Source organism: Pelobates fuscus, chromosome 4, assembly GCF_036172605.1.
Source record: "Pelobates fuscus isolate aPelFus1 chromosome 4, aPelFus1.pri, whole genome shotgun sequence".
Taxonomy (NCBI): Eukaryota; Metazoa; Chordata; class Amphibia; order Anura; family Pelobatidae; genus Pelobates; species Pelobates fuscus.
In genome coordinates this window covers 170,077,717-170,102,645 of record NC_086320.1, presented here as the reverse complement: position 1 = coordinate 170,102,645, position 24,929 = coordinate 170,077,717, and the positions used below count along the sequence as shown (strand labels likewise).

General features: G+C 37.5%; 1 protein-coding gene across 1 annotated transcript in view; it reads left to right on the top strand.

Annotated features, from left to right (window-relative positions):
* Positions 1 to 22,315, top strand: part of CDYL (chromodomain Y like) — an 86,187-nt gene extending 63,872 nt beyond the window's left edge. Inside the window, exons 4-7 of the mRNA XM_063451760.1 lie at positions 7,874 to 8,046; positions 13,299 to 13,509; positions 18,797 to 18,940; positions 20,718 to 22,315. Coding sequence (XP_063307830.1) covers positions 7,874 to 8,046; positions 13,299 to 13,509; positions 18,797 to 18,940; positions 20,718 to 20,876 — 687 coding nt within the window. The 3' untranslated portion in view covers positions 20,877 to 22,315. The remainder of the gene's footprint in view (positions 1 to 7,873; positions 8,047 to 13,298; positions 13,510 to 18,796; positions 18,941 to 20,717) is intronic.
* Positions 22,316 to 24,929: the final 2,614 nt, after the last annotated feature.

Sequence of the window (24,929 nt, the reverse complement as noted above, 5' to 3'; positions counted from 1 at the left end):
GGCGCCCTTTTCTGATTTTATTATTCGAAGAAAATGAAAAGAATTAACCTAGGGCCAAAATTTAGATATCACAAGGTAGAGGGCACAAAAAGGGGGGTAACCCCTAAATAGTGAATGTCATAGAGAATAAACAAAAAAAGAAAAAAATGCCATTCTACCTGTGTATGATTTACTGAGAAGATTATAGGCTTAAAAAGTAACTTTTAATAAATAAATCTAAAATAAAAATATATTAAAGAAAAATCATATGAACAACTTGAGTGGGTGGAGACTATACAGTGAGTAAAACTCTGACTACTTATACAAGCTGTAAAAGTGTATACATAACACTAATGCTGAAGCAGTACTGTTTTGCTACAATATAACATCAGTGTTTTCCCAAGTAATAGAAGTGATACTATATTATATATCACTAATAGCTGTAACAAGAGGGGGGAGATAAGACGACTGCTAAACCAGTGCTGTCAATAGTTAAAAGATTTATGGATAAGTAAATCCCTACATGATAGTACAACTAACGACATGGGTAAGCTCAACATACAATAATTGATAATGTTCTATGGTGCTTAACCTCTGAAAGATACAAGATAATGGTTCAGCTAAGACAGATTTCTGACAGACGGCGATTAGCCAGTTAAATATCACAAAATCTGCCTAGATCATAGCAGCGTATTGATAATAAATAAAGGTTTCTGTCAAGCAGTAAAGTGTAAAATAAGGGGTTGCTGACCTGGCTCCGTTTTTTCTCCAAGATACCTAGCAGTATATTCTAGTGTAACAACGGCTGCCTGCACTGAGTTATCTTATGCTTTACCACAGTGGAGCACAAAGTAGTAGCTCACCTGTGAAGGACTGCTGACAGGCAGCAGTTAACCGGTTAAAAGTCACACAAGTTGCCTAAGTGCTAGCTGCATCTAAATAGTAGGTCAAAGTATAAAGAGAGGGTTTGCAAACAGTTTTGAACAGGTTGCCTAGGTAGTAGAAAATATACAGACAGTGACAGAGGAAGGCATATAGAATAAAGATTCCTGAGTCTTGTGCCTTCGAGGGCACCCCTTAATAAAATGCCTGGTCTTATCAATCTCCCCCCATAAACATAATAAAGGAAAAAGAAAGAGAAATAAAGTATGTACAGAGCACATAAAATTAGTGTTAAGAGTCTCCAATATGCACTCCTGAGATGCTGGACATGAAAGAACTTGATGTCGGTAATTTAGCAATTGATAAGCAGAGAGTTAGGTGCCGACATCAATAATGTGTCAGTATGTGTCCAGAGCCCCTGACGTGCACGTTTCGCCAGTGAAGCTCATTAGAGGGGAGAGCTATTAGTGATATATAATATACTATCACTTCTATTACTTGGGAATACACTGATGTTAGCAAAACAGTACTGCTTCAGCATTAGTGTTATGTATACACTTTTACAGCTTGTATAAGTAGTCAGAGTTTTACTCACTGTATAGTCTCCACCCACTCCTGTTGTTCATATGATTTTTCTTTAATATATTTTTATTTTAGATTTATTTATTAAAAGTTACTTTTTAAGCCTATAATCTTCTCAGTAAATCATACACAGGTAGAATGGCATTTTTTCCTTTTTGGCTTTTGCACCAATTTTCTTTCTACTTCTGGTATTAGGGCTGCATCCTATGCCCTGGCCTCCTTCCGATGCCACTTCCGGTTCGCACGGTGTAGCGTCTGACGCAACTTCCGGCCCCTGCCTCATGACGTACTTCCGGTTCGGATGTACTTCCGGTTCGGACTGAAAGCTCTGCAAATTTGCCAGTATTAAAAATGCTCATATTTAAATGATTAGGAATGAGGAAGATGATTAGACTTTTGATAAAGACCCAGGCCGAAACGCGTCAAGTCTTTACTATTTGCACACTGGACTTTTTATTTATACCCAGTGTTTGTTTTTACCCCAATTTTTTAGTGTGTCCAATAAAATGATTACAATTCTTTGCATCCTGGAATACTTACCGTATATATACGAGTGGATAAGCCGAGTTTTTCAGCCCATTTTTTGGGCTGAAAAACCCCAACTCGGCTTATACTCGAGTCAAGGTCTGTATTATGGCAATTTGCATTGCCATAATACAGACTGGGGGGAGAGGGGGGCTGGCAGAGCTGTAACTTACCTGTTCTGCAGCTCCTGTCAGCTCTCTCCTCCTCTGCGCCGTCCGGTCAGCACCTCGGTCAGCTCCCAGTGTAAATCTCGCGAGAGCCGCGGCTCTCGCGAGATTTACACTGGGAGCTGACAGAAGAGCAGAACGGACGGCGCAGAGGAGGAGAGAGCTGACAGGAGCTGCAGAACAGGTAAGTTACAGCTCTGCCAGCCCCCCTCTCCCCCCCACTGAACTGCCACTGGACCACCAGGGAAGGAGAGCCCCCCTCCCTGCCATATATCAAGCAGGGAGGGGGGACGAAAAAAAAATATATTAATAAAATAAGAAATAATAATATAAAAATAATAATAATAATAAAAAAATTAATAATAACAAAAAAAAGGGGTATAAGGACCACTATGGGAGGGGGGGGGGTATAAGGACCACTATGGGAGGGATGGGGTGGGTTAAGGACCACTATGGGAGGGATGGGGTGGGTTAAGGACCACTATGGGAGGGAAGGGGGTATAAGGACCACTATGGGAGGGGGGGGTATAAGGACCACTATGGGAGGGGGGGGGTATAAGGACCACTATGGGAGGGGGGGGTATAAGGACCACTATGGGAGGGGGGGGGGTATAAGGACCACTATGGGAGGGGGGGGTATAAGGACCACTATGGGAGGGAGGGGGGGGATAAGGACCACTATGGGAGGGAGGGGGGGGATAAGGACCACTGAGGGAGGGGGGGGGATAAGGACCACGGAGGGAGGGGGGGTATAAGGACCACTATGGGAGGGAGGGGGGGTATAAGGACCACTATGGGAGGGAGGAGGGGGTATATGGACCACTATGGGAGGGATGGGGGGGGGGATAAGGAACACTATGGGAGGGATGGGGGGGGATAAGGAACACTATGGGAGGGAGAAGGGGGATAAGGACCACTATGAGAGGGAGGGGGTGGGATAAGGACCACTATGGGAGGGGAGGGGGAAGTAAGGACCACTAGGGGAGGGGAGGGTAAGGACCACGGGGGTGGGGAGGTAAGGACCACTGAGGGAGGAGGAGGGGAAGTCAGGACATATGGGGGGGGGGAGGGGGCGGCAAAAAATGTTTTGCCTACGGCTGCAAATATCCTTGCACCGGCCCTGCACACACTGCATTCATACACACACACTGCATTCATGCACACACACACTGCACTCATACACACACGCTACACTCATACACACACGCTGCACTCATACACACACATACGCACACACTGCATTCATTATACACACACTGTAAATAAATATTCAATTAATATATTTTTTTTAGGATCTAATTTTATTTAGAAATTTACCAGTAGCTGCTGCATTTCCCACCCTAGTCTTATACTCGAGTCAATAAGTTTCCCAGTTTTTTGGGATAAAATTAGGGGCCTCGGCTTATATTCGGGTCGGCTTATACTCGAGTATATACGGTAAATATAACGGAAGGACCGCGGAGGGGGAGCAGCCTGGTGTGTGGAGGCAACGTGTTGATATTATCCATGCCTGTAGTTTGAGCCAGCTTATGTTAAGTGGCTCAAAAACATGTGAGTGAAACCTTTTTAAGTCTGAGTTACAAATTAGACTTAAACGTTACTATATGTGCGTTTTTTTTTTTTTTTTCTGTTCTTAGATTTTATTTACAGGAGTAAATAAGGGGTTGATAAAATTTAAAGACTTTCTGAATGCTATGGGTAAAGTGTTACTTTGTGTAGTGTGCTCTCACCAACTGTTTATTATTCACTTGTATGTGTCTGAGTGACTTACGTAGGTGATTGAAGCACCCTTGGTTTTTTTTATCTGGTCTATTTTTAACCTTGTATCTTATTTATTTATTCTAGCAGTTACATGGCATTTTTCCCATTGAACCATGGAAAAATTCAATTTATTATCATTCTTAGAATCTAGCTTCTGTTAAGCTTGCTTAATTTGCACCAGTTTTCTTATTTACTCAATTACACCTGCTTTTGTATTTCTTTAGATCGCTAATTAGAGGCTAGTTTTTATTATTTATATAGCGCCAGCAAATCCCATAGCGCTGTACAATGGGTGGGCTAACAGACACATAATTGTAACCAGACAAATGGACTCACAGGAACAGAGGGGTTGAGGGCCCTGCTTAATGAAATGACATGCTAGAGGATGTAACGTTTATTTAGAATATAACTTGTTATATACTATTCACATACAATGAGAACAATTTATATAATCGAACAACATAAGTCAAATTGTCACAATTCAGCAATTACATAAAATTGTTAATAAGTTAACAAAATAGAAGGCTAACAGAGTATAGAAAATGGAAGATGGGCTCCCAGGAAGAGAACCTGCAACCTCCCTATGCAAGATCCTTGCGGTTCACAGAGGGTCATGCATCTAACAAAGACTAGACAAAAGTAGAATAACTAAATTTGTGCATTTGCAGAAGTAAAAGCATTCTCAGCTAAACATATCACATTGAACATCCATTCAATCCAAGTTTCTATATGAGAGATCAAAGTCCACTTGATCAACCATGTATCCTTGACTAACTCCTGCTAGTGTTAATAGGAAAAAATTGAGTCATGTGCAACTGGTATCAATGTGCACACCCTGGTGCTACCATATTTTTTTTGGAAGCATTGACAAAGCACTGAATCATTCTTATTTACCATACAGGGCTTTTTTTATAATTATGTAAAGTCCAATAGTAATGTTGTAGTAGAAGCAATACTGGAGAGAAATCTAGTTCAGATTTAGATTAGCACACATTTGCATGAATATTTCCAAAAAGGCTTTATATGACTACAAAACAACCTTTTACAGATGAGTGATTTTCCGCAAACTGTGCTATTTTGGAAGTTGTGTTTTGTCAATGTGTCTTTATTACCTTTTAGAAAAGGGTGATTTATTGAGAACTTGTACATGCAGTAGGAATCCTTAGCCACTGATCTGTCTATGAAGATACCCAGGTTTTTCTCCCAGCAGATAGTGAATTAGGATCATCAGACCTTGGGTTACTAGTAGTTTATGAAGAGTGGTAAACTGTGTGGTGTATCCTCTTTCTTATGGATTAAATAAAAAAATAATAGTATAATTCCTGCCTACTGATATGTGAATTGTTAATACTCTCAATGTATCCAGATAAACATATGGAATGAAAAAGGACATCATAAGGCCTCCAATAGTGTAGTCGTAATCAATCAAAATGGTAAATGTGCATAAAAACCACAGTCCCATGTAAGGAGCTTTCAACAAGCTCAGAGTAAACCACATAGTGGTACAATCCACCTAAAGACATACATTGATTGAATCTTTCCCAGGAAAAATAAATATAGTTAAATAAAAGGGTAAATCTTACTGAAATGTATCAACAAAAAATAAATCCCTAAAAAGTGGTAAAATGTACAAATCAAGAATAAAACTGTTTTACTACTTGTATCGCCACGTAATAAAGTCCGCCTCAAGTTTAAAGGGACACTGTAGGCACCCAGACCACTTCAGCTAATTGAAGTGGTCTGCGTGCACTGTCCCTTTTGCACTTCGTACACTTGGTACTGCAATGTTTTCCCCCTAGGATTGATTCAATGATTTCCTATGGGAAGGTCTAATGCAGGTGTGGCATTTGCTGCGCATGCGCATTAGAACCCGCTCATCGCGGGACAAAGGAACTGGAAATACATGAAAAAACAATATTAGGCCGATCAAGAAAATCTTGTGATAAATAAATGAGCGGAAAATGCCCTCTACTGATGACTAATGAGCTAGACACTACTAGGACAAGGGAAGTATAAAGAATAGCTAACCGCCCTCTGGTGAAGAGCCAGTAAAGTAGCAAATTATAAAAGAAGAGAAGATGGGGAAGGAGGGGGGGGGGAGATAAAAGATACAATTTTAAAAGAAATAAAAAAACAAAAACAGAAATTTAAACTCTGCATTGAGTCCTACTGGTTCTAAGGTTTTGAGGTTAAATATCTTGTTCATTTCCATTTTTCTTAAAATCTTCCTTATGTCACCAGCTCTGGTCTATTGTATTTCTAGATACCTATAATCTTTAAAGGATTTGGGTTACTATTATGCATTAGAATATGTTTGGACAGTAAGTGGCCATTATAGCCGTTAGTGATCGTTCAACAGTGTTCAGCAATTCTGGGTTGCTAGTATGCATTAGAATATGTTTGGACAGTGAGTGGCCATTATAGCAGTTTGTAATAGTTTTACAGTGTTGAGCAATTCTGTTTTTTAGGCATCTAGATTGTGTTCCCACATCTTAAAGTGGCACTGTCACACTGAACTTACCTTTTCCAAATCTTCCTCTTCCAGAATCTGTTCTTCTTTATTTCTGATCTAGTTTTCTTTAAACAAAAGACAGAGTAGTGACTGCTTTGTTTCATGTATTTTTCCTGGGCTTGACTTTCTCTGACTCTAGGAGGAGCTTAAGTCGACTCCATTTACTGTGTCAAAGACTGTTTTTCCGCAATATTCACACTCCTCCGTATTCTCGCAGTGCTTAATTTGTCATTCTTGAATGTCCTTCAGGTAGACTAGGGTGGTGGCGAATTGACCAAGTTTTGTCCTAACAGAATTTCGAAAGTTTGTTCATTCATTTTAGGATGAAATTCATTTTGGTTTGGAATTTCATTCAGAGATGCCCGCGGTGGCATCTTGCATCCGTTTAGTAGACCGTACCCTGGTAGGAAAACATTGTTTGGATGTGTGCTTTTTTTTTGTTTGTTTTTTATTGTTAAGGGGGGTGGGGGAGATGGCATAGCTAAACTCTGCATTATTTGTACTTGTTGCATAAGTGAGTCTTTGAAAGAAAAAATGTCAGTGCAGTCAATGGCTGAGCTATGTACCTACACTGATAATGAACTCTTTTTCTTGATTAGAAAGAAAAAAGGTGTGGCTAAGGAGGAAGCTTTATGAAGCGTCTTTCTGCCAAATATTTATTTGTTTTAAATTACAACTATTTTGCATGCAAACGTACAGTCTATTAATGAGATCAAAACTTATCAAATGTATTCAAGTCGTGTGGGTGCCCAGATTATCCCATTAATGTAAAACGTAATTGTTTTTGATCCTTTGTGATATTTTTACACCTATTACATTTATGGTGGTAACGAAATCCTACTGATCTTGCTTTAATGGTTTGTTACATTGATTATATGTTCAGAGTCAGATTTTAGATATGTCAGATATAAAATTAACATCGCATTAGATTAAGTTTTTAAATTGATTATTCCAGGGGTCAACAAATCTATGGTGCCAGGTTGCCATAGAGACACAGAAATGGCACCTGGCAATGAGAATCTCCCTGCCAATGGAGAACAAAAAATTTCACCTGGCACGTATGATCAAGAACGGAATGAACGGTCTCTGCATGCTCTGACAGTAAAGACCACATCAGGGCTTCTTCGCACTTTTACTTTAAAAACCTGTCATTGTAACCACTGCCATATGCCCCAATTTCCCTTTTATTTTTTTACAGAAACATTTCGAAATTGAAGCTCTGAATTATTTTTAGTAAAACTCAACCAACCATTATAACTTCTTATCATTCTCTATGTAAAATAAGACATTTTCTAGAACCTTCATATCCTTTTTAAAAGCAGCAAATGTTACATTGTAAGAAATTAGTTGTCTTCTCTCTATATTTTTCTTTAGTAGTTTTTTTCTCCGTTGGCTGCTTTACTACATATGTATCCATTCTTACCTTAGTACAAACTTTTTATTTTTGTGTTTTTTGGGATTTTAGGTCATGAAGGAAGTACAAGGGGCACTAAACACCGCAGCTGCAGATGACAGCAAACTTGTACTTTTCAGCGCAGTTGGTAGTGTGTTCTGCTGCGGTCTTGATTTTATATATTTTATACGGCGTTTGACAGATGATAGAAAAAGGGAAAGCACTAAAATGGCAGAAGCCATTAGGTATGTATGCTTTAGTTTTTTGTGTTTTCCCTCTTGTCATATTGATAAGTGATTTATTTTAAAGTATAACCTTCCCAAAACTATAGTTAATATTGGAGATATCTGTAAAATGTAAAAATGTTCTATTTATTTATGTGATTGAGGACTGAGGATAAAGTTGTTGTGACTAATTTTTTCCCCTTTTTAATACCTCATTTACTGTTATACAATATTTGCTAATTATTCTAGTTTGCACATTGAGTATCTGATTCACAGGTAGTGATTGCTTTGGTTTGTTTACTAAAATCCTAAATTAAAATCCGTTAACAGCTGTCTGTGCAAAAATGTGTTCACATTGGTTTTAGGTATTCGGTCCTTTTCCAAGCCTGGTAGCTTCCTTAGCTAGCTCAAGTCAACTTCAATGCATGCATTGGGAGTGGCTATACTGTCAGTTACTTGAACCTCCCAAAAATGTAATTCAAAAAAGAAAAAAATCAAACATGAATAATAATTATTCTTTTACTTTCCATTTCAATTTACCTATTTTTTTTTTTTATTCTTTATTTTAGTTGTGCATAGATAATACAAACAGGCTTGTAATGCCGCAACAGCTAGAGAAAGCATTTTAATAGACATAGATTGACAACTGTATGGCATTTGATAACACTGCACATTTTTATTAAATAATATTGAATAAGAGAAAATGGCTAGCCTACATGGGCTGTAAGTGATGCATTTGCAGATTACTCAGATGTGTCCTAACATTAGACTTAAGAAATCTATAACTGAGAAATATAATAAACCAGAGTATGTGTGCTTAAGGTGTTAAGCACGTCTAAAGCATAAGCAGGAGTATTAAAAAGCTACTGGAGCCTCACTATTTGTTATGTTAAAAAAACCACCAAAAGACTAAAAGGTAAAAGAGTTAAGACTTTATCAAGCATTCTGGCCCCATGAAATTGTCCCCCAGCCACCAGGTCACTGAAATCCAGCCAGTACCATGCCATCAGACCCAGCGCGCCACACAAGCCTGCATTCTTGCTCTCAGATTCAGTCTGTCCAGCAGCTGTAATCTGTGTCTCCGGAGAGTTACTAATGATGTTCCTGTCACTTGCAGACTTCCCTCCAGGGTATAGGGCCATTGTGGGGAGTTTCCCGCCATTAGGCCCGAGGCCAGGGCAAGTAGCTGCAGCTATCAAATTAAAGTGCTGGGCACTTGGCTGCACGGGAACCACGAGAATTGAGGCCTCTCTTGTCCAGTGTGACTTTCCGCAGGCTTATCGTTGTGTCAAATTTCCTTAGGGTTCCAAGCTGCAGCCATCTTAGAAGCAGTTCTGCCAATGAATAGCCTCTAAGTGACTTCCGAGCCCTCCAGCAGGAACTGGGATAACCCCCACAGGTCCAAAAGAGGGGAAACAAGACCAGTCAGACGATGGAGCGACGTGTTGATGCACAGCCTTCGGGTTGCAGAGCAAAGCAGCGGCCGTACGCCTCACTCCCTACCCCAGGGTTTACACACTCAGGGACTCTTATTCTCCAGTTACAGATCAGATCCACAGTACTGGTAGTCACAATAATAATATGCTGCAGTTTTCCAGTTCAAGGTAGCCAGGTAGGTATGTTTTTAATTGATTTTATTATACTGAAAGGAAGAGCACAACCAGCTAAAATACAAAGCGCTTTATTGTACAGGAACACACATAACAGGCATCAGCACTATCAAATTAAAGTATCTATATAGTCAAACATATTACAATGAATATGCAAGCACTGACTAAGACAAAAGAAAAAGATCAGGAAAAATCAATAATACTTATTTTGATACTTGTATAGGGGGGCTGTTATTTTTTTGACGTCTTCACCCTCTTCTCATGTACTTTGACAGGTTCTATTGGTTTTGGTATGTACTTTTTGGTTAATACTCCTATGTAGGTATCAAAATATTTTTTTTGCTGCATCTGTGGTAATACCACTCAGTCTGCATATTCTAGACTGATTTTTCCTGATCTTTTTCTTTTGTCTTAGTCAGTGCTTGCATATTCATTGTATATGTTTGACTATAAAGATACTTTAATTTGATAGTGCTGATACCTGTTATGTGTGTTCCTGTACAATAAAGTGCTTTGTATTTTAGCTGGTTGTGCTCCTCCTCTCAGTATAATATTATTGTATCTGTAGCCTTTTGGAAATAGGGCTTTGTGAGTGAGCACCCTAATCTGTATTAATTGCCTTAATCTATTGCATATGGCTGACAACCGGGTGTGCCCACCATTCTTTTGTTAATACACATTTAATTGATTTTATGCCAGAACCCTTGGGAGCTGTTTTGACATGCTGGCTGCCCGTCCACACCACCCTACTCCATTTACTTTTTATGTTTGTTTTAGTTTATTTTTCTTGTTTTATACGCAAGTCTGCATCTATGAATTAATCCGCCCAATTGATTTTGAAGTGACGAATAGGTAAGGGAAGGGTACTTACTCTTTGTCTAGTGATATAATGAAATAGTATATTTAGAGAGTAATTTCAGTTTTTCTTATTTCTACTTTTATGAAAAGTATACAATAGCTCTTTACCATTTTATTTTTATGTTGTTATATTTATTAATTATTATTTGTTTTTAAACTATTCAGTTTTAAAAAGTATATAAGGGTAGCTGGTGGGTGGATTTACTCATCAGGAAGAGAGTTCTATATGAATTGGATTCCATTATCAAGCATCACAAGACAAGTTGAGAGCTTCCAGTTAATGGCAACTCAGCCGTGCTTACCTGAGCCAACTAAAGGAAGCTACCAAATGCAAACAAGGATCAAATATAGAAAAAGAAAGTCTGAAAAGGGTAAGCTAAATAAGCGAACCCTATAGCAGACTTGGTATCCTCAGGAAAGCTGCTCTATCAGCGATCGCCTATTTTCCAGAACAAAAAAATAACTATAATTTTATTAAATCCTTAATGAGAAGACTAACAACAAAAAAGGTTTTAAGTGAATAGTGTGATACAGTGTAGAGAGGGGAAAAAACCCAATAAAGGTTGTGATTAAAATAGGACTTACTGCTTTGATTAGTATCCATGATAATTAAGTACAGTCTTCCCGTCACTGTGGATTTGTTTTACTTAGGATAAGTGATTTTTATTTTAGTCTCTCCTTATCTGTAGGGGGGGACCTATTGGGGGGGTATCTAGCCTTACCGAGTATCTACTATAGCCTATACTGGTGACTTGAGTCAGAATAGGGCAGTCCTAATCCCCTAATCTCCTCTAGCAAATAGCATCGAGGATTCTCTTGTTAGGGTGTCTGACTATTTGAAGCTGGTACAGGGATGCCCCTGCACATATTGACAGGTCTTTTTTTCACTATTTATTAACAACGGCTGCAGCATCTAGCGTTGAAGACCAGAGTGTGGGAAGGGACTTCTATTTGGGCTACTTATACTCTCATTCCAGGACCGTGATGCATTAAGTATACCATATTCTCTCTCCCTTCTAGCAAGCCACACTTAAAGCTTGCTTTACACCAACATTTTAGGTTTAGTATATTACTATATTGGGATATTATAATTGGGAATGAGTGCATTGAGCATTCTTGCACCATATTGCTAGCTTCCCGTTTGTTGTATATATTCAATATGGATTTCGCTGCTATTACTCCCCAAATATCCCTATATCATTATTTTCGTTTCTACTTATTTACATGCTCATTGGTTACCCCCAGCTATACAGATGTCCATATTCATACATGCGACTAGGAACACCCCTTTACATAGGTATTCATAACCTTTCAGTAAGGGTGATCTTTATTATTTTCATTTGGACAATATCTAAGAGTATACCTATTTGACAGTATCTAACATAGTGTCAGACACAGACAAAAATAGCTGTTGCAATTGAAACCAATACCTTGCAACATTGTATTCAGCACACCAGTCTCTGCCTGTACCTAATTATCATGGATACTAATCTAAGCAGTTAGTCCTATTTTAATCACAACCTTTGTTTTTTTTCCCTCTCTACACGGTATTCCCTTAAAACCTTTTTTGTTGTTTGTCTTCTCATTAGAGATTTAATACAATTATAGTTATTTTTTTGTTCTGAAAAATAGGCATTACTAGCCGATCACTGATAGAGCAGCTTTTCTGAGGATACCAAGTCTGCTATTGGGTTCGCTTGTTTAGCTTACTCTTTCCAGACTTTCCTTTTCTAGTCAATTTTGGGTCATGCCCTCAGTATCCCACAACCACTCCAACTCTGTTGAAAGGTTTTCCCTCTCAGCATTATTGGACGTTTCTCAAGGATCAAATATAAACTATCAGAACAAGATGGATATTTTGGTACCATGTTAAAGGAGCTCCTTTTTCTTTTTATTATATTAAAATTTGTTAAGTTATACTTCATTATTCATATTATCCATTTCATTTTTTTATCACTTTATGAAGAATTATATATTAAATACACTGAATATCACACACGTTTGCAAGTGATCAGTTGCCAATATATACATATTGAGAATTTGAATTAAAACCACACACAATATTAAATGCCTTTTTATTTATTTTTTACTTTCCCATTCGTGATATTGTATATTCTCTCAAAACAAAAGAGAAAATACCAGTCACTTATTTGTATTTGTTACATATGTTCCATTTTGGGTTAAACATGTCTTTATTGTATTTTGATAATCTCGTGGGTGTGTTTGCACATGCATTGGACATTCACACTTTCTTTTGGTAAGTCTTGGGTGAAGTTTCTCATGGTGTTTTGGCTCTACTTTTTTTTTTTTTTTTTTTTTTTTGGAGGGTTGCATACCATCTGGAGGTCAATGCTATACCTGTATGAAGTAGTTTAAATGAGCATGGATATACTTTCACTTTCTTCCTGGTCCTGGCAAATTTTCTTAAATTTCAGTGTGCATTAGTGGAAGTATTTTTGCCTCAATCTAGACCACCATGAACTGGTGTGCCAATGAGCTTATTTTGTTGTGGTAAAACAGAATTTAAAAAGTACAAATAGATATTGAACAGAATTGGTTTGCTGAATGCAACTGAATAATGGAATGATATTTAAAATCTATATCTAACTAAAACTCAATTCCCTACAAAGCAACAGTTTTGGCACACTTTATTTAAAATCGTTTAAAAATGAACATTAAAAAGTTGTAAGTTGTGATACTAAATGCAAAGGCAATTTTGATCTGTTGCACTTAATACATTCTATCCTATATATCTATCTAATTAATCTATCTTCTCTCCATAATTCCTTCTCTCCTTTTTTCCAGGACGTTTGTGAATACCTTTATTCAGTTTAAGAAGCCAATTATTGTAGCTGTGAATGGGCCTGCTATTGGACTTGGAGCATCGATACTGCCTTTATGTGATGTAATTTGGGCTAATGAAAAAGCCTGGTTTCAAACACCCTACACAACATTTGGCCAAAGCCCTGATGGATGTTCAACTGTTATGTTTCCTAAGATAATGGGCCTTGCATCTGTAAGTAATTTATTTGTTTTTTAAATCTTTAAGTGTATAATTAGGAGTGTTCACTGTGTAATATTGAAGGAAGCGATGGGTCAGCGCTCAAGTTATTGGTACAGATAAAACAATGGATAATTGGGCAGCACACCATGGTAGTAAGGCTCCCTCAGAAGGCCTTACAGGTAGACAAAACAATAGGGTAGAGGGTAGAAGATAGGCGGCACCAGTAATAGAGCAAAGTAGATAAAAATAATAATATAGTCTAAGTGATTAAAAGTCCAGTAGTAGAGTTCAAGAATGTCTTTTGGGGGACTGTATGTAGAAGCCAACGAAAATGTAGAATATGGGATAAACGCTCTATAAGCCGAAGATGTTCTTACACTCTGTATGTGGAAATAAGAGACAACTAATGGTGCAGTATATTCAACAATCAGGTGTTATTCTGGTAAAAGTCTTATATGATCCTACTCAAGTTTTTAGAGCTAATGGTCTAGCTCTAGTATGAAGTGCATACAGTGGTATAATATGGAGCACAGGATACGAGAAAGTGGCAGGGATCTCGACCCTCCACACCTCATACCTGACAAGCCGCAGTGACCACAAACCGCTACTAAAGCAGCTTCTACATCGGTGAAGCCGAAGAGGCAGCAGTCTCGCCTGAAGGTTGCCATCCACCCTGAGTTGTCCAACACCCGCTATTGCCTTCCAAGGCCGAGGATGCAACCCAGGTGCATAACCCACTAACACGGAAGGAGACAGCCAGAGGTCAAGCGGTGACGCCTCCCCGAGATGTTGCTCGCAGTGTCGAGAGAGGCGGGAGCAGTGGGACCACCACATGAGCTCTTATGGTAGCCCGGGGCCGGCGGAGTGGCCTGCATTTGACTGCCAGGACGCTATCTTTACACATGGCTCTCATGGCCAGCGTGGGTATCGGGTGAAGTACAGCAACAGGGGGAGGGGGAGACAAATGTGGAACCGACAATGAATAAGCTATATATGTCACTTTGACTACCATGCTCCTTCAAACACTCCACCTTGGTTCCCCACAATCATAGAATTTTACTTCTATCTGATGTTATTAAGTAGATACATGACTTCTGTTTAATTTTAACCTATCATGTTCCTACCCTGCACACAGCCATACTGACAACTAGCATTATGTCAGCCTAGACAGTCTGAACCACTAACACACAAGTAAGCTACATGGCTGACCAGCTTACTCTCCTATACTTAATCGACCATGTTTGAACGTAACTAGAACATGTTATTTCACCTACCCTTATATTACCTCAAAATGTCAGTATGTTTATTCTGAAAATAACTTGTCTGCCTTATTTCATAGCTGACATGCTGGTTTCTCTCTTGATAAATCTCCACTAGAACATAAAATGTGCAAAGTTTTGATATGCCATACAACTGTCTCTAAATGTTGAAAGTTACGCTGGCAATAGCTGTTGTGGCATTGCTTGCCTCTTTGTCTTTTTCATGCATGACAAAATAAAGAATTTAAATAAAAATAAATATGAATAAGTAAATACCCCCTCTCCCCCAGGACCTCGGACGTACCTAGTACGGTCGAGGTAATCCTAAATTACTTGCCTAATCGCTGCTGTTCCCCCACCGGCGATCGGTCTTCTTCTCCACTGGGGGGGTCTGTCTGATAGCCCAGACAGTCCCCCCTCTGCAAAATAAGAACCCAAGGGCCATGTGATCGCTCTGAAAGAGCGGTCACATGGCCGCCATAGGCGTCCACAGTGTTGCCTGCAGGGAGACTGCCTGAACTGACTAAAAGAATAGTTAATAAATAAAATAAAAACATTTGTGTGTGTGTGTGTGTATATATATATATATATATATACACACACACACACACATATTAATATAAAAATACACTTAGAGTAAAATTACACGTGTTTGTGTATATGTATATGTGTGTATGTATGTATGTATGTATATATATATATATATATTGTATATATTATGTCTGCAAATCCTCAAATGTACGCAGATGACACGGTAATCTATGCGAGCAATTCCGATCTACCGCAGCTTGAGGCTATGCTCCAAGACCAGTTTACAGAGGTAGAAAAGTGGATCGCAAAAAACAAACTCTTCCTGAACACTGACAAAACTGTCACAATGATCTTTGGAACAGTACCTAAATTACGCAAATTACACAATTCCCACCTATCCATCAAAACAAATTCAAATGGCACACTAACCGCAGTCCACTCTTTCAAATACTTGGGTATGATGTTAGACCCCAATCTATCTTTTGGCCTGCACATAGAAAAGCTTGCATCTAAACTTTATCCAAAACTAGGTGCCCTGTACAGAAACAAATCCTGCCTAAGCCCTACAGTAAACGAAAAGATTGTACAGCAAATGCTGATGCCAATCATTGATTATGGAGATGTAGTATATGCAACTGCATCGTAATCCCACATTAATAAACTCAACACATTCTATAACTTGTTCTGCCGATTTGTGCTACAATGTAATTACAGGACCCACCAGTGTGACATGCTAAAAGAACGAAACTGGCTGTCGCTGGAATCCAGACGCACCCTTCATCTTTCCAGCTTTGTGTTTAAGAGCTTTTCTGGGAAACTCCCACCCTACCTGAACACAATGCTTTCCCCGGCTGTTCCCACTTCCTATAACCTCCGATCCAGTACCAACACTTTACTTAGTCTACCTCAATACAAAAAGAAAGCAGCCCGATCCTCCTTCTCCTACATAGCACCGCAATTGTGGAACGACCTCCCGCACAATTTAAAATCTTCCCTAAGCCTAAAGTCCTTTAAGAGATCCCTCTCTACAACAAAACAGAATGCACCTGTCATGGTTGATTATATATTTCCCACCTGTTCTTTGTTAAATTTTGTATATATTATATATTAATATTGGTTTTGTATTTTATTGTGCACTAACTGTAACAATGCAATGACTTATGGACCCAGGACATACTTGAAAACGAGGGAAATCTCAATGTATCTTTCCTGGTAAAATATTTTATAAATAAATAAATAATATAAAAAATAATGAATTAAAAATAAATGTAAAAATAATAGTAATTTTATTCTACCTGTGTTTTGATATTAATATAAAATTGTTATATCAAATACACTTAGAATGAAATTATATATGTATAAATAAAAATAATACGAAATATACATATGTTTATATACATAATTTCATAAATATACACGTAGACTTCAAATATATAAATATATATGTATATATATTTCAATTCTACGTGCATATTTATGTAATATTTTTACATAATTAAGTAATTTTATTAATTAATATTTGGGGAACCTGCCTGATAACCCAGGCCAAAAGTCCAGAGAATTTATTTGCTAGCAGTATATTTCAAAACCGTAAAACATATCACAGCGATGATTATGTCAGTGAAAGTGATGGGTCTTTTTTTTTTTTTTTTTGCCTTTTCCACACACAAACAACATTTTCATTGATGTTATAATTGTTGTGATACATTTTACTGTGTTGAAACACTAATATTTGTGTTCAGTGAAGTCTCCCGAGTATAATCGTACACCCCATGTACAGGTTTTATAGTTATTTTGAAAGTTACAGGGTCAAACAGAAGGCTTGATTTTCAGTTTTACACATTGAAATTTGCCAGACCAGATTGGTTATGTTGCCTTGGAGAGCGTATGGTAGCCCAGGAATGAGAATTACACCCATGGTGGCATACCATTTGCAAAAGAAGACAACCCAAGGCAATTGCAAATGGGGTATGTTCAGTCGTTTTTAGTAGCCACTTAGTCACAAACACTGGCCAAAGTTAGCGTTCATAATTGTTTTTTGCATTTTTCACACACAAACAAATATAAATGCTAACTTTGGCCAGTGTTTGTGACCAAGTGGCTACTAAAATAGACTGGACATGCCCCATATTGAATACCCTGGGTTGTTTACTGTAAAGAAAAAATATGTACATGTGAGGTGTGATTCAGAGATTTGACAGATAAGTGTTACAATGTCACTATTGATACATTTTAAAAATATATATTTTGAAACATCAATGTCCTACTTGTACTTGTAGCCCTATAACTTGCAAAAAAAAAAAAGCTTGGCACATGTTAACATTAGGCATTTCTAAACTCAGGACAAAATTTAGAAACTATTTAGCATGGGTGTTTTTTTGGCGGTTGTAGATGCATAACAGATTTTGGGGGTCAAAGTTTGAAAAAGTGTGTTTTGTTTTGTTTTTTTTTCAATCATATTTTATAAAACTTTATAGTAAATTATGATATGATGAAAATAATGGTACATTTAGAATGACCATTTAATGGCGAAAAAAACGGTGTATAATACGTGTGGGTACAGTAAATGAATAAGAGTAAAATTACAGCTAAACACAAACACTGCAGAAATGTAAAAACAGTCCTTGTCCTTTAAGGTAAGAAAATGGGAAAAAACGGTCTGGTCACAAAGGGGTTAAAGCCTATGTCATAGAATGATGGTTAATTCCCATTTACTTTGTAGAGTTCATATCATATTCTCTCCATAATTCATAAAAAATGTTTTAACATTTCAACAATTGTGGTAACATCCATTTATATAGGTCAGACAATTAAGTCTCATTATGTTTGTGTTATGAGCATCCAGATGTTCATAGGTTAGTATTGCAAGAATATGTGTAAAAAAACAAAACAAAGAGAGAGAGAGAATACTGCTGCTGCCATTTAATGGTATGTTAATTGCAAGGAATTTAAAGACATAAGCTCTTGAAACTGCAGTTGGCATAGAGGAACTCTTTTTCATGTACCATTAGTCTGTGTGTGGAAGCATATTGTTGTAGGACATTAGTGGTTGAATGATAGCGGTCTTTTTTTTTTCTTTTTTTTTTTCCTCATGTTAATACCACCACATAAAAATCTAGTTGGTTGTGCATGTATTATAAATAAAAATGATTGCATGTTTGTACAAAATCAGGAGCAAGGCTTGTGTTTCTAGTACCTTGGAAAAGGTACCTACATAGATAATTAAAATAAAACCATTACGGTAAGTTGATTTTAGGCCTACACCTTGCTTTTTGGGTTTTATCAAAGTTTAAATTCATTAATTGTGCACATATTTACCAATATGTCTAAGATTTAAAGATATCTGTGAATCATTATATTATTTGTACAAATGTGTTGACTCCACAATGTAAGCATGAATGTTTTGTTATACAAACATTCTCGTTTAACTTAAGTGAAATGTGAATAGGATGGAAGTAAAAATAAATAAATAAATCTTCCACAATTTTTTTCTTCTTTTTGTGTTCTAGGCAAATGAAATGTTGTTCAGCGGGCGAAAGTTGACTGCGCAAGAAGCATGTGCAAAAGGACTTGTTTCCCAAGTGTTCTGGCCTGGAACTTTCACACAAGAAGTGATGGTTCGCATAAAAGAACTTGTAACCTGCAATCCAGTAGTATGTTACTTTGTGTGTCTATTTTAAAAATGGTTATTTAGTGCTCATACTTTCTAAGTAAATAAGTATAGTCTAACTCAATCTACTGAAACAGTTTTAAAACATATAAGAAAATCAAATCCAATAGTGCCCCAACAAAACAGATTCCAACCAAGCGTCTCTAGAAATATATTTTGGTTGATCCAGAATGTCAAGAGAAGAAAAACACTCTTTCTGGTTTTGTAAGCCACAATTATTTTATATACGTTACACTTTTGTTTTCTAAAAATACATTTTACCCTTACTTTGTACACAGTTTTTGCCTCATGTTTAAAATTTGTACAAAACATGTACTTCCTTATGACACATACCTGTGCTTAGATATACTTGCTTATGACACATTTACTAAACAGCATTTTCTCATTCCAAATGTTTAAAGGGGCAGTCTATGCATCATAACAACTTTAGTTCAGTGTAGAGGTTATGGTGCACAGAGTTTGTGGGTACCATCTCATATTTTTGGGTGTTTGTTTTTATTCTAATTAATGTGTGAACTATTTGATCTATAAATTAATTTAGTGTGATAACCCACCTTGCTAAAGTAGATCAGTTATTGTATTCCCTAATTTAATATAAAATACACTATATGGACAAAAGTAGTGAGACACACCTCTTAATTGTTGAATTTAATCAGACCAATTGGTTCTGGTGTATAAAAGCAAGCACTTAGCCAGGCAGTCTGCTTTTACAAACATTTGTGGGGGGAAATGGGATGTCCTAAAAGCACAGTGAATCCAAGTGTGGTACTGTAATAGGATTCCACCTTATATACGTCTGTGAAATGTCATCCCTGCTAGATATTCTACGGTCAACTGTAAGTAGTACTATTGGAAAGTGGAAGTGTGCACAGTAGAAACATGGCCATGGCACATAAAAATCGCCAACGCTCTGCTGATTCCATAGCTGAAAAGTTACAAATGTCCACTGGAATTCATTTCAGCACAAAAACTGTGCGGTGGGAGCTTCATGGAATGGTTTCCAGGGCAGAGCAGCTGCATGCAAGTCTCACATCACTAAGTACAATGCCAAGCATCCGATCGAGTGGTGTAAAGCACGCCACAATTGGACTCTGGAGTAGTGGAAATGTGTTCTGTGGAGTGACAAATCACGCTTCTCTGTTTGGCAGTCTAATGGGCGAATGCCCTGAGAACTCTACCTGCCTGACTGCATTGTGCCAACTGTAAAGTTTGGTGTAGGAGGGTTAATGATATGGAGCTGTTTTTTCAGGGGTCTTTCCGTTCAGTGATGGGAAGACACTTTGAACAATGCTGTGCTCCAACTTTGTGTTTTGGGGTTGGAACTTTTCTATTGCAGCATGACTGTGCCCAAGTGCACAAAGCAAGTTCCATAAAGACAAAGTTGGATGAGCTTGGTGTGGAGTGGAAGAACATTACTTACCTGCACAGAGCTTTGACATCAACCCCATTGAACACCTGTGGAATGAACTGGAACAGAGATTGCGAGCCAGACATTTTTCGTCTAACATCAGTGCCTGACCTCTCAAATGCTCTACTGGATGAATGTGCAAAGATTGACACTGAAACACTCCAAAATCTTGTGGAAAGGCTACCCGGAATAGTGGAAACTGTTATAGCTGCAAAGGGAGGACGAACTACATATTGTTTAGAATTCAATGTCATAAAAGTTCCCGTTGATGTTATGCTTTTGTCCATATAGTGCATATTTACATTTTGACATTAAAGACTATGTTAAGATTAAATTTTTTAATTTATTTTAGGTACTTGAAGAATCCAAAGGTTTAGTTCGTAATATCATGAGGGAAGAACTGGAGCAAACTAATGAAAGGGAATGTGAAGTACTCAAGAAAATCTGGGGATCTGCTCAAGGGATGGACTCCATGTTAAAATACTTACAAAGGAAAATTGATGAATTCTAAATATTACCCTGTGGATTTTCTCATAGACTAGCACTGAAAATCTCTTTTTTGGACACTTTTTAAATGTGACCTGTAGCTGAAAATATGATTTGTGTCATGTTTTTGAACAAATATCTACAACCTTGCCATGACTACAAAGCATATAAAGACATGGAGTGTCATAGCAATCCAGGACTTGAAATTTCGGCATGTACTGTAATGAAAGAAAACGGCAATGAAGAACATTGTGTGTTCCAGTGAAGCCTGGGATATGTTTTTTTTTTTGTTTTTGTTTTTGTTAATTTTTTTATTTTATTTTTTTTGTATTGTTTATAAAATATTTAAAAGAAGAAGAAAAAAAAACGGGTATCAGCCAGCCCTACATTTATTGCCCAACCAGTTTAGTTTGAGGCAATGCTTTATTTCAGAAAGGTTAAAATACCTCAAACATATTAACTTTTTTAAATAAAAGAATAAAACTAAATTCAAACATAACTCTTGGTAATGCATTTTAATAATCCAAACAAATATGTATACATGTGTTCAGGACATGTGATGTAAAGAAAGTTAAGTGAAGAAAGTGCTTCACATTCTGTTCGAAATGTGTAGTTTGTACATTGTTCACATGAAGAAACCACTGTCAGAGAGGGCCTTATCTTTTTTGTGTTTATATATATATATTTTTTGTGATGCAGTATTAGTAAGTCACTGATCATCCTTTTATAGGTGAGGTTCCTTCATCCTACCAAGGAAATTTGATTTTTAATATCTAATTTAGTTCGTTGAGAACACAATGTAGTTGTTTGCTGGATTAATGTATTACACCAAAAACTATTTTATGTTTATACTTGTATAAATTTTAGTTTTCACTAGAATGTTTTATTTAATAAGTTAATTTTGGTACACTATTAAATTACAATGTACCCAAGCAAAAACTACCTTTTGGTTAGAAGTGTATTATTTTGCTGTATTTTGGGGAGGGTTGTTTTTGTGCAAAACTATATGAATTATTTCTTCTCTCTATTTCTCTGTCTCTCGTTCTCTTCTCTCTATCTCCTCACTCTCATCTCATTACTTTTTGATAATGTATAGTGTAGAAAATGTTCTTGTAAATACAAATATTATTCCATTCCTCTTTGGAGTGTTAATTGACTTGTGACTGCAGATACATTCTAAATGAGATATCTGTGCTTGCAATCTTGTTGAATGTATGAAGCATAGTAAACAATTATTTTTGTACAGTTTTTAAATTTTTACGTCAAACTGACCATCTCCTTTTGGTGGAGAGTAGCACCCTACATAAATCTGCCTTTAGTATTTTTGCATTCTGGACATACACTTTTGTTCTGAAAAGATATATGTATAAATATATATAAACTGTACAGTCTGTAAAGTTTTATAAAATATACAGCTGTGAAATTGGCTAAAATAAAAACTAATATTTCTTAACATTCTTTAAATATTGTTACATTTTGTGATGTTCTTTCCAACTTGTTTATTTTGAGATTTTGTCACGCCAAAGTACAAACATAAGGAAAACAAAATACAAGTTTGATATTTGAATTGTATTATACAGTCACTGGAAGTAGTAACTGTATATAGTTAAAAAAAATAAAATAAAAAAAAACACACTAACTTTGATCCCCAAACTCTGTTATGCATCTACAACTGTCAAAAAAACACCCATGCTAAATAGTTTCTAAATTTTGTCCTGAGTTTAGAAATGCCCAATGTTAACATGTGCTTAGCTTTTTTTTTTTTGGAAAGTTATAGGGCAATGCTTTATTTCAAGTTTGCCAGATTGGTAATGTTGTCTTTGAGACCGTATGGTAGCCCAGGAATGAGAATTACTCCCATGATGGCATACTGATATAGATTAATTTAAGCAAACAAATATGTTTAAATGTCTATCTGTTCCTGTCCAAATCTGAGATGATTAAATTGCGTATACGCAGAAGTAAATTCACACTGACACACGGAGTTCAGGTTAAAATAACTTCGAGGAAATTTAATGGCATCTGGTTAAAAAGCGGGCTCGCAGACCCTTATAAAGGCAATATTACATCATCATTGAATATCAAGATAACAACAAATAAACATCATTAATTGGATTAAGTGTTAAGTGGCTATGTCAATGTCCACCCATCAATATTATTAATTGGCTCAAGTATTAAGTGGCTGGCTAAGTGTCCTCCCACCAGGAGGTGGCGTCATCTTGGACACGGGTGTGGACAGATGGTTCAGGCGCCATCTTACTCAGCACGAGGCTTTACTCGGTGGGAAGGGGGGCTTGGGCGTCATTTTGGGTAGTTAGTGATGTCAGACTCGGGGTCAGGTTCAGGGTCTTTTTTATGAAAGAACATTTCATTAGAGCAGTTTCTCATAAGCTAGCTATTGTATACTTTGTTTCATATTACAGGAACTTGATAATTCCGGTGTTAGTCATGTCCTTCTAGAAAATACATTCTCTATCTAATATTCTGAATGCTGTTAGGAAAATCTGTCATGTAATGAAGTTAAATGGAGTTAGTACAAAAATTTAATACAGGTTTAATAAAGGTTTTTAATAATTCTACATCAGTCCCCCCTATGAAATGTTAGACTCTAAAAAAGATAAACTTTATTTGTTAATACCAGAAGACGTGTTAGCCCAAAGGCACAGAAACCCCGTGACCGCTAGCTAGGTGTTATTGCAAAGTGCAATTCTGTCCCTTCCTTTCCCTAATAGGCTGCAGCACATCCGTCAATACGGTCAGGAAATCTCTTAACTCCGCTGGTAACCCGCGGTGGCTTGTCCACCACATCTCCGCACGGCAGTCAGTTCCATAGAGACGGACGCTGTCCCTAAGCTGGTTCCCTACCTAGAACTCTTGCACTTTATCAGTAAAAGGGATAGTTTGCAGCGGTATACAGGGTGAGTTGAGATCTTGGAAATCTTGGTCATCAACTGTCAGATGTGCAAAAGTTGGTGCCGCTTGGTCTACAGTCTTCTGTAGGAATTTTCTCAGACAGGGGAGGACACAACAAACGAGAAGAGCAAAAATAAAAAGAGAAATTAGTATTGCCATACCAATATGCATTAAAGCTTTTTGCCATCCTGTCATCCAATCAAACCATCTTTCCCAGGGATCTTTTATTCCAGAATTCCTTTTTAACTCTTCAGAGAGCTCATTTAATTTCTCTATGGCCAAGGTGACTTTACCATTAGGGCCTGTGTTTTCTGGGATGTACGTACAACAGGTCATGGTGTCGGGCAATATTTTACATACACCCCCTTTTTCAGCTAGAATCATGTCTAAGGCCATTCTATTCTGGAAGGACATTTGAGATGTAGCCTGCAGCTGTTCGGCTAAACCCTGGAGGGCATCTCTGGTGTAGTTAACAAAGCGTTGTTGGTTGTAATAAATGTAATTTATCCAATTTAAATTCTTGTTTGCAGTAACTATGGTAAAAAGTGATTCAAACCCCGCAGCAACTTCATCTCTTGCTTTAAATTCATTAGGCACCCCCCTAGGCACCCCAATGGCATCAATGTAAATGTGAGGGTCAAAACTGCCTCTTACTGGGGCTTCACGCTTAACCTTGGCTGGTGTGTGTATGGACTCATGTATGTCAGGGTGTGTGTCAGAGATAATATGTATAGGCATGATGGCTTTAGCCAGAGTACACTCCCCCCACCATTCCTTGTCCATCCTGGATCTTAGCTGTAAATCCCCACACAACCAGTAAATATCCCCTAACGACCTAGTATGGAATTGCAACAGGTACATAGGGACAGTTCTGTAAGTGGCACAATACCCTTTGGAAAAGTTACCCAAGAACTTACCAATTCCATCATAATTGGCATAACAGGTGTAGTTTCCCTTGTAAACTGTAACACCATCTGGGGGTTTGACATCCTTGGTTAGGAGAGGGTATTCTACTGTCCATGCTTTGCAGAGGGACCTATTAAAGTTGTAGTGGTAGGCAAAAAGACTCAAAACACATTCTTCTATATCTACTGGCAAAGTCAAAGGTACGGTGCCAAGGTGAGGCCGGGCACCACCACACACATAGCATGCGGTTCTGTTATGT